Source organism: Pollachius pollachius (genome assembly GCF_949987615.1).
Source record: "Pollachius pollachius genome assembly, chromosome: 6".
NCBI lineage: Eukaryota > Metazoa > Chordata > Actinopteri > Gadiformes > Gadidae > Pollachius > Pollachius pollachius.
This window is the reverse complement of record NC_136939.1, coordinates 2,839,250-2,856,875: the sequence shown is the minus strand read 5'-3', so window position 1 is coordinate 2,856,875 and position 17,626 is coordinate 2,839,250. Positions and strand designations below refer to the sequence as shown.

The 17,626-nt window shown below is 51.0% G+C and overlaps 1 protein-coding gene across 1 annotated transcript in view; it reads left to right on the top strand.

The window, feature by feature from the left end:
- Nucleotides 1-16,852, top strand: part of LOC307077556 (uncharacterized protein) — a gene marked incomplete at its 5' end in the record, with an annotated part of 17,409 nt that extends 557 nt beyond the window's left edge. Inside the window, 4 exons of the mRNA XM_079738984.1 lie at nt 829-983; nt 14,525-14,669; nt 15,400-15,502; nt 16,012-16,852. Coding sequence (XP_079595110.1) covers nt 829-983; nt 14,525-14,669; nt 15,400-15,502; nt 16,012-16,137 — 529 coding nt within the window. The 3' untranslated portion in view covers nt 16,138-16,852. The remainder of the gene's footprint in view (nt 1-828; nt 984-14,524; nt 14,670-15,399; nt 15,503-16,011) is intronic.
- Nucleotides 16,853-17,626: the final 774 nt, after the last annotated feature.

The window sequence follows — 17,626 nt, the reverse complement described above, 5'->3', positions numbered from 1 at the left end:
GAGAGAGAGAGAGAGTGAACAAAGGGCCGTCTCAATGCAACACCGGAGCAGGAGTCGCTGAACAAATGAACAAAAGGTTCAGCGTCAGGGAGCGAGGCGTTCTCTGAGGAGCGGGCTGTTCGGATGTGGGGAGGCGGGGCCAGAACTGGTGTTCAGAACAGGTTCTCTGGTCGTTTGCGGGAGACGGCGTACCGTAGTCTAGGCCGGTCCTGCAAGATCCCTGAATCAGCTGGACGTCTCTATGCAGGCACGCACGCATGCTTATGCATATGCATGACTACATTCTCGACCTCTTTGTTTGGATATCATGGAAATTCATATCGCAAATGTATATACATATCATAGTCCTTGCGACCATGTATTTGGCAATGACTTTTGTTTAAGTTTGAAGCTATAAAGTCCATGTAATTCTATAGTTCATGAGTGTTCTTGCGTTTTTTTTTTGTGTTCCGAAGTCGTAGTAATTTTCGGAATGTTCGGGAATTCCTGAAATATGTCAAACGTCCTGGATTTTCAGAATGGCAAGGATGTTTTTTTAAGTTGAACGAAAGTGTTCAGGATAACGTGCAGATGAGAAGGGAGTCAGATGCTGAACACGATTTGGTCTGTGTTCCGAGAGGCGATGGAGACGGTTGTTCCCGACGTTGATTGATCGCCTTGGTTTTCAATCCAGCGCTTTGCAAAACCTCCTGCAAACAATCCCTGGATCGCCCGGCTGCGCTCGTTCTACTCAGAGGAAGCTTTGGGTTGGCGGTGATGATGATGAATCCCCTGGTCTTGGTGCGTGGTGATGATGGAGGGGTTGGGGTGCGTTTGTTTCGTGTGCAGGCTGGACAGCGACGTGTGGCCGGAGGGGGTCGAGCGTCTCAACAACACGCTGCTCTTCCTGCGGCCCCTGCAGCGCAACGACTCGGGCGTGTACCGCTGTGAGGTGGCCAACAGCATCGACCTGCGGAGCCGCGACCTACGCATCCTCATACAGGGTGAGTCCCCGCCCCCCCGGCCACGCCCCATCCATCAGACCACGCCCACTCCCGGGCACGCCCATCAGACCACGCCCACACTTGCGCCTGTCCGTCAGGCCACACCCACTCTCGTGCACGTCCCATCAGACCACGCCCACTCTCGTGCTCGTCCGTCAGACCACGCCCCCTCCCGGGCATGCCCCATCAGACCACGCCAACTGTCGTGCACGTACGCCAGGCCACGCCCACTCTCGTGCACGTCGTCGTGCATGAGGGATTTGATCCAACGGCGAAAATCCCCTGGTTTATTGAAGGACTGAAAACTAAATAGACAAATATACAAAAGGCCTCGACATGCATATAATCATATGGCGGGAAAAATGCTTCCGTGATCAAGTGTTGGCATGGGTTTAGACAGGGGGTGTGATTGGCTTGGGTTTAGAGGGACCGGGGGGCTAATAGCCTGAACAACCCTCCCTTCCTCTAGACCAGGCGGGGAAGCAGAGGCGAGGCGGTACTTCAACGACGCTAGCGTTGGGACAGTGTGGAGGAAAGGTCTCGTATCTTTAATGTCATGACTCTGGGGGAGCTGGAGGAGGACTGTGGTTCCTCCCTCTCCCTCGCCGCGCTCTGAGCGGCGCTCTCATTATCCGCTCATAAGGTTCCAGGCCGAGGCGGCCGGGGACACGACCGCAGCCCTAGAACCCCCTCCGTCTCCTCCCCCTCCTGACGACTGGCTGATTAGCACGAGGCCTCCAGATGTTCTAGCGCTCAGGAGGGCTGATCCCCTGTGCAGATGTTCGCCCCCAAGGAGCCCTGATCTGTGGCTCCGCGCTGCGGTGTGACCCCCTCCCTGTGATCCGCTGATCTGTGGGAGCCTGCTCCTCCTCCTCCTCCTCCTCCTCCTCCTCCTCCTCCTCCTCCCGCTGTGACGTCAGCGCTCCGTGTTTCCGTTGGCGGGCCGCGCGCCACGCTGGGCGCCTGCAGCCCGCCCCTGATGTCCCGCATTCATGAAACATTCAATGCTTCTTTTCAACTCTTATTTATTATTCATTATCTTCATTTCTTCTGCCTTTTGAGTGGAGCTGTATGAGCTGCATGCACGTACGCACACATGTACGAAACATGCACACGCGCACACATGCACACATGCACATGCATGCACGCACGCATGTACACACACACACACGCGCACACACAATTCAATGAGAAGTGTGTGTGCATGTGTTCCCTTGTCAATGCAGTGGCTTCAGTCTTCATCTTCTACTCTGTTACTGTTCGAGTTGTAGAACAGAGCGGTTCTAGAATAGTGCTCTAGAGGAACACAAAGACGTGTTCCTCTAGAGAACGTCTTCGTGTTTCTTTAGAACACGCATTCATGTTCTACTTCTAGAACATGTCTTCGTGTTCCTCTAGAACACGTCTTCTAGTCTTCTACTAGAACACGTCTTCTACTAGAACACGTCTTCATGTTGTACTTCTAGAACACGTCTTCTGGTCTTCTACTAGAACACGTCTTCAACACATCTACATGTTGTTCTACGTGTTGCGTCTCCCCCGGCGGTTTATCCCAGCGCTGTCCGTGCGTTGTCGTGGAACAGCGGTCAGCCTCCCCCCCCCCCGTCAGTGTGTTCAGAGGTGGTCCCCCTGCTGGGCGCTGCTGGTCCCGCCCTGTGATGTCTCCCGCTGCTCACCACTCAGCGACGCTAGCAGCTGTCAGCACGGCGCATGGTTAGCGCCTTGTGTTAGCAGGGTTAGCGCCTGGTGTTAGCATGGTTAGCGCCTGGTGTTAGCAGGGTTAGCTCCTGGTGTTAGCATGGTAAGCGCCTGGTGTTAGCAGGGTTAGCTCCTGGTGTTAGCATGGTAAGCGCCTGGTGTTAGCAGGGTTAGCGCCTGATGTTAGCATGGTTAGCTCCTGTTGTTAGCGGGGGCTAGTGGGTTATTAAACAGGTCGCTACACAAATGTGCGGCAGTAGCCCAGGAGGTAGATCGGGGTTGGCCGGTAGCCGCGAGGTCGCTGGTTCGATCCCCGGCTCCTCCTAGCCGAGTGTCGAGGTGTCCCTGAGCGAGGCACCTCGCCCTCACTGCTCCCGACGGGCTGCGTGGTTGACTCCGGCACTGCTGTGTGTTGCTGCTCGCTGTCGTACGTAACAACAGCCCACTCGTATTCCCCCCCCTCAGCGCCCCGTCTATTTATACCGCATCTTTATTGGCTGCTGTCAAGGCGGAAGGTCGCGACCCCGCGGTCACCTCGGCAGCAGTCACCGGCGAGCGGGCGCTGTTGTTCTGAACCCGGTGATACATAACACAACACTGGATCAGAGCGACACGACACAACACTGGATCTGAGCGACACGACACAACACTGGATCAGAGCGACACGACACAACATTGGATCAGAGCGACACGACACAACACTGGATCAGAGCGACACGACACAACACTGGATCAGAGCGACACGACACAACACTGGATCAGAGCGACACGACACAACACTGGATGAGAGCGACACAACCCAACACTGGCTCAGAGCGACACAACATTGGCTCAGAGCGACACAACATTGGCTCAGAGCGACACAAGACCGGCTCAGAACAACACAACACAACACTGGCTCAGAGCGCACAACACAACACTGGCTCAGAGCGCACAACACAACACTGGCTCAGAGCGCACAACACAACACTGGCTCAGAGCGCACAACCCAACACTGGCTCAGAGCAACACAACACAACACAACACTGGCTCAGAGCGCACAACCCAACACTCGCTCAGGGCGACACAACACCGGCTCAGAGCGACACAACACAACATAACAATGGATCAGAGCGACACGACACAACACTGGCTCAGAGCGACACAACACCGGCTCAGAGCGACACAACACAACATAACACTGACTCAGAACAACACAACACAACACTGGCTCAGAACAACACAACACCGGCTTCCCTCGGTCTGGTCCTTCAGTAGGATGTCGTCAAGTGAAGTCATTTATTTAGTTTTTATTCTGCCTTTGTCTTGTAATCTGGTCTTTGTTCGCCGTTCTCTTTATTTTTGTTCCGTCATTGTTGAAACCAGTCGAGTCTGAATGTTCTATTCGATCAGTGACGCTCACGCTCTGACTGTTATCTCTGGCGCTCGCCAGGACCGGCGGGTCAGTCTTGTCTTGAAGTCTCTTCTTACTTTAATGTTCCTCTCTCCGTCTCTCTGTCCCCATGGCAACTTGGCTACTCGTTTCCTTCTCATGTAGTCTCCTTCTCATGTAGTCTCCTCCTTCTGATGTGATTTCCTTCTAACGTAGTGTCCTAACTTGGTCCCCTTCTAATGTGGTGTCCTTTTAACGTAGCCTCTGTCTAACGTCTTCTCCTTATTTGCCCTCCTTTTAACAGTGTCCTTCAAATGTAGTTGGAAGCTAGTACATGATCTACAGCAAAAGCTATGATCTACAGTATAGAACATGATCTACTGTATAATAAATAGAACAGGTTTCTTCAACAGCCTTTTGGGTTAACTCCTAATCTGCTAATCCTGGACTCCTGAACCAATAAAATCCTAAAAATACCAGAAATACTTTGCCTAAAAATATGCACTACAGTTATCCTAAATATTCTTATAGTTGCTTGTAAACCCAACACACTATTCAGCCTTCAAAGAGGTCTCCTGTGAGGAGGTTTAGAGGCAGGGAGGTTCTTCGGTGAGGGATCAGTGAGTCTCAGAAGAGATCTCCTGTGAGGAGGTTTAGAGGCAGGGAGGTTCTCTGGCGAGAGAGGAGAGAGCAGGAGAGAGCAGGAGAGAGCAGGAGATCCCTCCCAGCTGAGACTCCCTAATAAAAGACCTCAGGAGCCGACGCCATCGCAGCGGTCTCTCCCAGGAAACATCCTCTGATTACCCCCCCACCCACCGCCGTGTGCTGGCGCTCGGCAGCTGCTTCCTGTTCAGATCGACGCAGAACCTCTTTACGTCGGAGACCGAAACAATATGAACTCACCCTGTTTGTGGCGTCGTTCAGTTTGTTGTCACGTCGAAAACCCCCTAGCTAATGTAGTGACATTCTCCTCCCTTCTCTCCCCTCCCTCCCCCCTCTCCCCCCCCCTCTCCTCCTTCCTTCCTTCCTTCCTTCCTCTCCTCCATTAGTTCCTCCCTCCCTCTCCTCCACCGCCCCCCCCCCCCGCCCGGGGCTCGTCCTCCAGCTCTCTGGACACCCGGCAGCGCGTCCTCTTCACCTCCCCCACCCTGGAGGCCCTCCCGGCGGGCAGCCTGGGCGCCGTGGTGGGCGGGGCGGTGGGCGGCGCTCTGTTCCTGCTGCTGGTGCTCTCGGTGGGCGGCGTGTGCTACCTGCGCCGCCGCCACGGCAACGGCCCCGGGGGCAGCGCCTACGGCAAGCCCTACCCGGGGGGGGGGGGCGCCGCCGCCGCCTCGGCCCTCCACGAGCTGCGGCCCGCCGCGAAGACCCCCCAGGGGGGCCGCGACCGGGACCGCGAGGAGTGGGGGGGCGAGCGGGAGCAGAGCCGCCGTCTCCGCGGCGACCAGAGCGGCGACGGCCGCTACGCCAAGGGCTACACGCGCGCCATGAGGGAGAGCGCCGCCCGGGGCCCCGAGGGGCCCCGGCCCCCGCCGGGCGGGAGCCCTCGCCGCAGCGACCGCTCCGCCCGCTGCCCCCCTCCCCCCCCCGCGAAGCCGCTGGGCAACGGCTCCCCCTACTGGACGGCGGACGGCTACGACAGCGGGCCGGAGGACGAGTACGTCTCCCACCGGGACGGCTCCGTCATCTCCCGGCGGGAGTGGTACGTCTGACCACGCCCCCGGCAGCCAATCAGAGACTCCGCCCGGACGGAGAGAGTATAGCTTGGGTTTGTCTGGTTTTTATTTTATTTTATTTTTTTTTAACTCTTGCGTTGAGGGACGCCCCGACGCGCGTCGTCTCTTCACGTGGACCCGGAGGCTCCCGGGACGGGGCTCCATCGCTCCAAAGGACGGGGGGGACACGGATGGACAGAGGGACACGGAGGGACAGAGGGTCCCTGAGAGGCAGCAGAGCAGCCTGGCTCAGACGATGCTCCTGTGGTGGTCGGGACGCCCGCTGTGCCCCAGGGTCCGGGGCGATGATGCGTTCGTCAGATCCCTCCAATAGCAGTGCAGCGTTTCCGTCTCCGGGTCTGGTAGCAGTGAAACTGTCGGTTTATCCGAGGGGGGGGCGGGGACGCTCTTTTTTTTCAGGTTTCACCCGCGACGCGAGATACTTGAAGTGTGTGTTTTGTAGAACTCTTTCTATCCTCCTGGATTCGGAACCTCCTCAACTTCTGCTGGGATGTCGTCGAGGGGGGGTGGGTGGCGATGTGCAGACTCATCCGGAGCCTCTCAGGTCCCGGGGAAGCAGTGGTCTCTCACAGTCATCAAGTCCTCTTAGGGAAGCGGCTCAGAGTGGTGCTCTGAAGTACCTCCCTGTGGACGTCTTTCCCCCCCATTACCCGCAACCTATGCACGACTCTGAGCCGCGGGGCTAACGCAGCTACCAGGCTCAGTGGCTAACACACACAGCTACCAGGCTAACAAAAAGCTACTAGGCTAATACTAGGCTAGTAAAGCTTCCAGGCTGATACGGCGACAGGGCTAAAACAAACAGCTACTAGGCTACTATAGCTAGTGGGCTAATAAACAGGCACTGGGCTAACACACACAGTTGATGCTGAACGGGAGAGATTGTTCTTGTATTTTTATCGCAGACATGCCTCCTAGCTGCGTCTCTTTTTGGTTTATTTATAATGTCTCAGAGTAGCAGATGAAGAGGAAGAGACAGCATGAGGAGGAGAAGCCTACTGCTAGCCCTGGTCCATTACTGCTAGCCCTGGTTAGCCTTCTTTTAGCCCTGGTTAGCCTACAGCCTGGCATGGTTAGTATAGCGCTAGCCAATATTAGCCTACCGCTAGCCCTGGTTAGCCTACCGCTAGTCCTGGCTTAGCCTACCGCTAGCCCTGGTTAGCCGACCGCTAGCCCTTGTTAGCCTACTGTTAGCCCTGGTTAGCTTACTGCTAGCCCTGGTTAGTCGACCGCTAGCCCTGGTTGCCTACTGTTAGCCCTGGTTAGCTTACTGCTAGACCTGGTTAGTCGACCGCTAGCCCTGGTTAGCCTACTGTTAGCCCTGGTTAGCTTATGGCTAGCCCTAGTCAGCCTACCTCCAGGCTTTGGTATGCAAACTTCCTCTGAAGTTCTTCAGTTTTATTTAATCGTGTTTATATTGGGAGGGTTTGAGTTAATATATGTTAAACGGAGCAGCTCTCCTGGGCTAGGACATCCACATGTCCCAGTCTTGGTTGTTGACCGCCCCCTTAAACCCCCCTACCCCTTTAAGAGGGACCCCCTCCTCACCACAAAACACGCCTGTCTGTGCCATGTCTGTACGCTGTTTGCACTAGACACTAGAGTATTATGTAGTCGACAACAGGGTCACAACGTTTAGAACAGACCGACCCAGGTTCTGGAGAAACCTCCTAAGCCGTCCGATGGAGCTGAGCTAAAACCATGTGTATTTGTTTACACATATCAAATATGAGCGTTGGCTGGAATTAGATATGTTTCGGGTCCGCCCTTATTGGAATCGTCAAATTCAGTTTTCAGCGCCGCAGGACAGCCAAATATTCGTGTCAATTTCTAAATGCAGTCTGTAACAATGACCATGTTTAAGTGTTTTTGACGAGGTTTCAGAAGAAAAACTGAAGAGTAACTTATTTTCTACAAGATCCCGTGAAATATAAAGTAAAAAGATGCGATAAGCCAGTGGGATCTCGGAGTAGCCGTGGTAGACGCAGAGTAGGAGTTCTTAGACAGCGCTGTTTAATAGGTAGAGTTATAAACACCCTGTGGTTGTTTCTACAGAACTGGAAACGGTTCCTCCTGTGATATTTCTATATTTGATGGGTAGCTTGTGACCTTGTACAGAGAGTAGAAGTCTTTTCGTTTGTAGTTTGGATCTGCTAAGCACTTTACCGTCCAGTACAACTTAAATCCATTCAGTAGAGCTCGACGACTTTTATTTTGGTATTTTTTCGTATATGACAGTTTTTCGATACTCCTCAATGTGTTGAAGCGCTGATGCTGTGCTCGAGGAAAAGAAACGCTAACACACGCATCTCCTAGATATCGTGTCTGGTGTTACTCTGTATAAATCATTACTCCTATACAGTATGTGAAGTACAGGCCCCCATCACTGAGCCTACTGGGTCCCTTTGGGGGCCTCCATGGGTCTATGGAGGACCAATGGGTCTGGCCCCTGGGTCTCTAGTGGGTCTGGCCCCTGGGTCTCTAGTGGGTCTGGCCCCTGGGTATTTAGTGGGTCTGGCCCCTGGGTCTCTAGTGGGTCTGGCCCCTGGGTCTCTAGTGGGTCTGGCCCCTGGGTCTCTAGTGGGACTGGCCCTAGCTCTGGCCCTGGGTTTGGCCCTGGGTCTGGCCCTGGGTTTGGCCCTTGGTCTATCCCTGGGTTTGGCCCTTGATACGGCCCTGGGTTTGGCCCTTGATACGGCCCTGGGTTTGGCCCTGGTTCTCATCAGTATTTATTTGCCACGTTAGAGTATTTGTGTTTCACTAAATGTCACGTGCCTTAGATGCCAACAGCCTCCGTGTTGGAAGAGCTTAGATTAAAACGTAGGAACTGGGTTTTCTTAGCCTCCAGGCATTAGGATGTCAGCGTTTTCGCGTTGTCTGATTTTAATTTTTTGGTGAAACATCTGAGGAAACGATCTTTCCAAAACCGCCCTTTCCACTCTCCTGTGCCATATGTAGTTCACGGTGACGTTTGACCACAAGCCAACGATCAACTCACACCTCGGTTCCGACGAAGGTAACAGAACGACGCGTCCGTCGTCGCTAAGAGTCGTACTTCACGGGTGTTTCTGTCGGCCCTCGGCCCGGGTCCGACGCCGGTGTTCTCCTGTTGGAACTGCGGAGCACGAGACAAGCAGGAACGGCTCTGAGGCGGACTCACTTTGTCTTAAGGACCCACGGCGTTTTGTACAGATGTTCAGCAGCTGCTCCATACAGAGCAGGAAGCTCTTTTGTAAACCTTTTGAAACACTTGAGTTAAATAAAGCACCTTAGCACCTGCAGTCCTCGTCAATGACCTGAGAAACTCGCTCACATGTCCCTGCTCTGCATTTATTACCAATGCACAGAATCACTTATTCCTATGGTAAATAATCACTTGATATGACTTCTTATGGTATAGAATCACATTATTCATTATCGTACAGAATTACATTATTTATTATCGTACAGAATCACTTATTTTTATGGTACAGACTCACTTTATATAACTTGTTTTACAGAATCACTCACTATAACTTATGGAACAGAATCACTTAATATAACTTATTATGGTACTAAAGCACTTTTTATTGCCCCAGAAGAATATCACACTGTCTCTCTTGTAGCTCACCAAACATGAGAGGACTAGAGTACATGTCTTTTACCACCTGAGCATATAGCATTCTGTAGGCTCATAACACTAGTTACCAGTACTAAATTAATCTATATCTTGAGCATGTTCCTGTTCTAACCTTCTGCTGCTCAAGCGCAGAGTTCTCTCTCCACAGGATATGGAAGATCATTTAGGACTCTCGGGTAATGGTTTTACCTGCAGATCGTTTCGATTTATTGTCCCTTTTTAATTGCTGACCACCGATCGGTCGTACAATGACCCACTCAGCCGCGTACAAACACAGTCTCAAAGACACACACACACACACAGATCCAGACTCTCAAACACACGCACTCTTAAACATGCACACTTTTTGCTCTCAGACACGCTCTCACACACACAGACACACACACGCGGACTCTCATACACACACTCTCAAACACACACACACAGACTCTTATACACACACACACCCTCAACCACACACACACACTTCCCCGTGACACGGTGTCTCACACACATCTGTCCTCTTATTGTGGGAGAGACAGACGTCCCCCGCCCCCCCACTTCCTCTCCCCCGGCCGGTCGTCTCCACGGTGACTCCCCCCCCCCCCCCCCCCTCCCACCTGTCTGCCCCCTCCCCTCTCTCCAGGCCAGTGACTCCTCTGTCCCCATGGCAACAAGCTCATCTGGTGACAGCAGCGTTCTCCTCTGGCTTTCTCTTAGGAAACCCCAACCCCCCCCTCCTCTCCCTCCTTCTCCTCTCCCTCCTCTCCTCCCTCCATTACCTCATCTCTCTCCCCCCTCTTTTTCCCCTTCCCCTCTCCCCCCCTCCTCGTCCTCCTTATCGCTCTCCTCATCTCTCTCCCCCCTCTCTTTCCCCTTCTCCTCTCCCCCCACTCCTCATCCTCCTCCTCATCCTCCTCCTCATTTCCCTCCTCATTTCCCTCCTCATCTCCCTCCTCATCTCCCTCCCCCCTTCTCTCTCCCCTCTCCTCCTCCTCCCTCTTTCCTCCTTCCCCCCTCTCTACTCCACCATGGGGGGGGGGGGGGTTAAACGGCTCGGCTGAGACCCAGTGGGATGATGTCATCGTTGAGTGATGTCACCGGGAGGTGGATGGTCCTGCTTCGACGTTCCTCAGCAGAGATCCGATGGGGGAAGGGTGGTGATCGGGGGTCCGGTCCACCCGTTAGCTTGTGTTTCACCTCCAGCCGAAAGGTTGACGGTTGGATCCCGGCCCACAGCCTACCGTGGAAGCCTAGAGCAAGATGCCCCCTAACCCCCGCCTACCTGATCATTATTGATCCGGTAAGATACTAGATATTCGTGTATCTAATATCTAACATATGGTTAATATTGTGCTTTAGATCCAGAAGATAGTGCTGATATCTAACAGTTGAAGACATGAGGAGCTGCAGCAGAGCCGCCCGGGGGCTTTAAAGCGGCCGTGTTTACCCATTAAACGTCAAGGAGACGTTAGGGTGACCTTGAGACGGAGCATGCTCCGTGTGGACCTGGACGGACTGAGCATGCTCAGTGTGGACCTGGACGGACTGAGCATGCTCAGTGTGGACCTGGACACACTGAGCATGCCCAGTGTGGACCTGGACACACTGAGCATGCCCAGTGTGGACCTGGACACACTGAGCATGCTCACTGTGGACCTGGACACACTGAGCATGCCCAGTGTGGACCTGGACACACTGAGCATGCTCAGTGTGGACCTGGACACACTGAGCATGCCCAGTGTGGACCTGGACACACTGAGCATGCTCACTGTGGACCTGGACACACTGAGCATGCCCAGTGTGGACCTGGACAGGGGCTGGTTCTCTACCCGAGACATGATCAATATAGTTCAGTATCAATACATGATCTCTATGTTGTCAATACATGATCTCTTATCAATACATAATCTTGGTTATCAATACACAAACTCTATGTTATCAATACATAATCTTGGTTATCAATACATGAGCTCTGTTATCAAAAAATAAACAATACATGAACTTTACATGATCAATATCCAAGTTGACATTATCAAGACCTTATTTATTGATCGATTCACTTGTTCTTTCCAATACCAGGTTTTACCAGCAATAATGAAACAATCAATACTGTATTCATACAAACATTTAAACAATTTTAACTTATCAATAACATCAATTTCAGAATTATTGTTTGATTTGAAACTCCTGTTACAGGTTTAATTATGTTTCTGACATTAAAGAGATGATTAAAAGACTATTCAGAAGAGAGAAACATGTTATGCTCTATATACCCTGGGTACTCTAGTATACTCTACAGCATACTATATATACTTTTTGGTATGCTCTATATACTCTGACCCGTAGAGTATATTATAAATACTAGTATACAATATATAGTATCATCTATATACTCCATACAGTATACTTAATATACTTTATAGTATACTCTATATATATACTGTAATATACTCTAGTATAATCTATATACTTTATACTATATGCTGAGTTTACTCTATAGTATACTCTATACTATAGACTATAGTACACTATAGAGTATTCTATAGCGTATACTAAGTCTATAGTAAACCTTATAAAATAGAGTATTCTATAGAGTATACTCTTTATACTCGATACAGTATTCTCTCTAGTATTGTGTATCTCCTCCCTCAGTCCCCTCCATGGGGGTCCTGCAGACAGGACAGCAGACCGCTCCCCGTCTGATGTCCTTCCTGTCCGGTTCTATCCGGTTCCGTCTGCGTCTGTCTGGTTCTGACCTCCGGTCCCGCCAGCATCTGTTCCTACCGGACTCTGCAGTAGCACGACCTTTGACCCTGGCTGTTAAGACGTTCCTCTCCCCTGGCTCCTCCTCCTTCTCCTCCCTGCCCTCCCAAGGGGGTCAGGGGTCAGGAGGGCAGGGGCGCGGGGTATATCAGTCCTCTGCTCCCGGTCTTCAGGAGGGGTGAGAGGGGGGGTATATCTGTCCCTTGGTCTTCAGTACAGACCCCATGACACTGCTCCCCCTCCTGCGTCCTGGTCTTTACGGGGTCCACATCGCGTCGATCGAGGAAAGGATTGGGCCGATGTGTGACCTTCATTTTGTAAGGGAAGGTCGATTGCTGAGTGTTGATTGGACGCCCCCCCCCCCCCGATCAGTGTGGTAATCATCTCTGCTGCTTAAGAGACCCTCTGCATAGCAGGAGCCACACACACTGGGTAACGCGTGCACCAGTACACACAGCCAGTCAAGGGAATCTACTTTGACCAGGCTGCTCTGTGACGGACATGAATAAATCAGACCTCCTGTCACACTGACGGGAACAGGAATTGACCTAGCCTACTGCTGACGGCATGTGAAAGGGCCCGTTCTGTTTAAATGTAGAGGATGAAGACACAACAGGCCTACTTCATATGTTGTATAATGCTTTTAAAGTCGTACTTCGCTTCATCTCGTCCAGGAACCTCTGTCATGTTTTTTCGTTACCATCCTTTGGTTTTTATCTTCATTTTTTGAGGAACTTTAGTATATTAAGCATCTGTTCGTAAGGTACAGACGTAGGGTTCAGTAGGCCTACTCTACTGACCCCTTACCGACTGTACCTTACAGACTGTAGGGTTCAGTAGGCCTACTCTACTGACCCCTTACCGACTGTACCTTCCTTACAGACTGTAGGGTTCAGTAGGCCTACTCTACTGACCCCTTACCGACTGTTCCTTACAGACTGTAGGGTTCAGTAGGCCTACTCTACTGACCCCTTACCGACTGTACCTTACAGACTGTAGGGTTCAGTATGCCTACTCTACTGACCCCTTACCGACTGTACCTTCCTTACAGACTGTAGGGTTCAGTAGGCCTACTCTACTGACCCCTTACCGACTGTACCTTACAGACTGTAGGGTTCAGTAGGTCTACTCTACTGACCCCTTACCGACTGTACCTTCCTTACAGACTGTAGGGTCAGTAGGCCTACTCTACTGACCCCTTACCGACTGTTCCTTTATAACAGACTGTAGTGTTCAGTAGGCCTACTCAACTGACCCCTTACCGACTGTATCTTACAGACTGTAGGGTTCAGTAGGTCTACTCTACTGACCCCTTACTGACTGTTCCTTACAGACTGTAGGGTTCAGTAGGCCTACTCTACTGACCCCTTACCGACTGTACCTTCCTTACAGACTGTAGGGTTCAGTAGGCCTACTCTACTGACCCCTTACCGACTGTATCTTACAGACTGTAGGGTTCAGTAGGCCTACTCTACTGACCCCTTACTGACTGTTCCTTACAGACTGTAGGGTTCAGTAGGCCTACTCTACTGACCCCTTACCGACTGTACCTTTATAACAGACTGTAGGGTTCAGTAGAGTCAGTAGGGCAGGCCTACTGACACTGTTGTCAGGATGGAAGGTACAGGGGTATCTTCAATAGGGCTCAGTAGGCCTACTGAGCCCTACAGTCTGTACCCTCCTTACAGGCGGTAGGAGCTCAGTAGTTTCTGCTCAGTAGTAGTGTTGTTTCTACGTCTCCATAAACCCTCATTCTGGCTCGCTGAAGCGCACTGGCCTCGCCGAGTGGAATGCCGGTTTCTGATTGGCTAATAAGTCCCACCGTTCTGTTGAATTCATCTTAATCTCAATTAATCCTAATCTTCAATCCGGACGACATTATGTCGACACGTTGTAATCCTGGCCCCACTTGAGGAGGGGCTGAGCCTCTACGATACACTGCCCTGCTCAGCAGACATGTATTCTATGTATATATCTATATATATAATTATCTGTGTGTATGTGCATATATATATATATATGTGTATATGCACATATGTATGTGTAGTAGATATATAGATGTATATATTTATATGTTTGTATGTGTGTGTGTGTGTTTCTATATATATATATGTGTGTGTGTGTATATATATATATATATATATATATATATATATATATATATATATATATATATATAATTTCTGTCTGTGTTTTATATGTAAAGTATTTATACTCCTCAACTTCCTTTTATGATAAATGTCCTTACATTTTCTGTCTTTCGTCACTGTGTGTGTGTGTGTGTGTGTGTTCAATGAATGTGTGTGTTCGGTATGTGTTCGGTGTTTGTGTTCGTTGTATTCTATGTGTGTGTGTGTGTGTGTGTGTGTGTCAGGTCAGTCTCGTCAGGACCGGTTGGACTCCATCGCGGTGGCGGGCGCCGTGATGGGCGCTGTGCTCGCCCTCTTCCTCATCACCGTCTTCACCATCGTCATCATCGCCTCCCGCAAGACTCCGCCCCCGAGCTTCACCGACAAAGTGTGAGTCAACCGCAGAGCAAGGCACTAACACTGCAGGGTTAGGGGTTCCATTCCCTCTGGTAGAGCAAGGCACTAAAACTGCAGGGTTAGGGGTTCCATTCCCACTGCTAGAGCAAGGCACTAACACTGCAGGGTTAGGGGTTTGAAACCTGTAACCCTGGCAGTGTTAATGCCTTGCTCTAAGGCTGTGCCCTCACAGGGTTGTCTTTGTTTATATTCAACTGTTAAAATGAGGAGCTCAACACGTGGTCCAATCAGACGGTAGCACACGTCAGAGAGGGGGAGGAAGAGGAGGGAAGGGAGAGGAGGAAGAGGAGGGAAGGGAGAGTAGGAAGAGGAGGGGACATGAGGTGAAGGTGGGCCGGGTAATTGGTGTTCTGGCAGCCCGCCCTGGTCGTCATATTCCTGCTGGCGTGTGGATCTATGCGACACTGCCTCCCCTTAATGCTCATGCTGAGCCACAGAAAATAACTTTTAGTATGAATGATTTACTGAGGACCAGGACCGAGAGGTCTCTCGTCACGTCGCCTTCTGCTGAGGTCACCTGGTCACGGGGTTCAGAACCGACCCGCTAAACCGTTAGTTAACCTGAGGTCACCAGGTTCAGAACCGACCCGCTAAACCGTTAGTTAACCTGAGGTCACCAGGTCACCAGGTTCAGAACCGACCCGCTAAACCGTTTTGGCTAGAATTAAAGAGAAGGTGTGTGTGTGTGTGTGTGTGTCTCCAGGATTGATCTTCCTCCGACCCACAAGCCCCCCCCTCCCTACGCAGAGAGACCCCCCGCCATCCCCCTGGGGGTCCACGCCTCGCAGGTGGCCTGGCTGGTCCAGGTAAATAAGCCCCTCCCCCTGCTCACCCGGGCCAGGTAAACAAGCCCCTCCCCCTGGTCACCTGGTCCAGGTAAATAAGCCCCTCCCCCTGCTCACCTGGGCCAGGTAAACAAGCCCCTCCCCCTGCTCACCTGGTCCAGGTAAATAAGCCCCTCCCCCTGCTCACCTGGTCAAGGTAAATAAGCCCCTCCCCTGGCTCAGCTGGTACAGGTAAAGAAGCCCCTCCCCCTGCTCAGTTGGTCCTGGTAAACAAGCCCCTCCCCCTCCTCACCTGGTCCATGCAAACAAGCCCCTCCCCCTGCTCACCTGGTCAAGGTAAACAAGCCCCTCCCTCATGCTCACCTGGTCCCGGTTGACAACTCCCACCCCACACATTCACACACACACACAAACACACACACACACACACACACACACACACACACACACACACACACACATTTATATACACAGGGATAGAAAATAAAAGTGTGTGAGTGTGTGTGTGTGTGTGTGTGTGTGTCTAACAGGCTCGCCGGGCCGGCCTCGCCTCCCCCGCCGCAGGCTCCGCCCCCCAGCTGTCGGAGCAGCAGTGGGTGTGTCATCAGAGCGGGACGGACCGCGTCTTCATCAACCACAGAGAGCACTACGTCTGAGGCGCACGCAGTCGACCAATAGCAGAGGAGCATCAAGTGTGAGACACGCCCCTAACACCCAGTCGACCAATCACAGTTGAGCGCTACGTCTGTATTGTAGTATGTCCCCACCGTCAATAACGAGGCCGTCTTCAGGGGTCAAAGGTCACTGAGATCGGGGCGACAAATGTTGAGAACGTTGAAGGAGGAGCTTGGTCAGATGTTGTTGAGCAGCTTCAGTGAAGATATACAGATATAAAGATATAAAGTCTAAGGTCCCGGTCTGAGGCTTGTTCTCAGCGTTCATCAATGCATTAAATAAAACACAAGGGTCACCAGGGGTAGATATTAATATTCATATGAATATGATTATGAGCCAGATGAGACCGGACGGCAAAGGGGGGTTAGCTTAGCTAGTTCAGCTTAGCTAATTCAGATGTGTAGCGGTAGAGTTATCTATTGATGAACGCAGATAGACAACCTAACCACTAACCACTGTAGGAATGTTCCTAGCATCAGTGCAAGTCAGTGTACTCTGTCTGTAGATTTTAAATGATACAATTGTTCGCTTACGTACGTTTGTATAACATCTTAATGTGAGTTTAAAAGTTTACATTTTAATAACTAGGTTTTATAATGCGTTTTTTATACTTTTTTAATTGTAAATGACTTGGTTCTGCCTTAAAGACATGTTTGACCGTTCTGTGACCTGATGATTTTGCAATGTTTAAAAAAAAACCACGATGAAGTATTTTTTTAAAGTCTAAAGTATTCCTTGAGTTCTACTAGTAGAAACTGCTGTTTCGTGTGTGCAGATGTTTAAAGGCGTTTATTTTATTAGTAAAAGTATTTTTCCATTTCATTAAAGCGTTTACCACATGAACAAAATCCTTTGGCGTCTGTCTTACCATCTACCGGTGGAAGAGGGTGAGAGGCTGGGTGGGTGAGTGAGTGAGAGTGAGTGAGACAGTGGCTGAGAGTCGTGATTCCATTTGAAGGTTCGGCTGTTATGCAGTCTGAGTCAGAGCTAGAGACCATTGTGTTGTGTGGAAAACACGACACCACAAGGTCACACTAGAACTGCTATTTAACGGGTTTCGTGTTTTGGTTTCTTGGCTCTGAAATGCGTCGATGATTTGATGTCCGAACCACAAGAACTCAGAAGCACATTCAGCGGAATTTGTTCTTCTAATGGTCACAACGAATCAAGAGAATAAGATAAATATGAAACATTTAAGGGTGTAATACCCTAACTTAACCCTAAAACCAAACCCTTGAACCCAGAAAGCAAACCCTAAAACATACCCTAAGAGGGAACCTTAACCCTAAACCAAACTCTAACCCTTAACCCTAACCCCAGTCCTTAACCCTAACCTATCTATTAACCCTAACCCAATCCCTTACCCCTGACCCCAGCCCTTAACCCCATTCCTTAACCCTTACCCAATCCCTTAACTCTAACCCTTATACCTAACCTAACCCTTAACCCTAACTCCATCCCTACACCCTT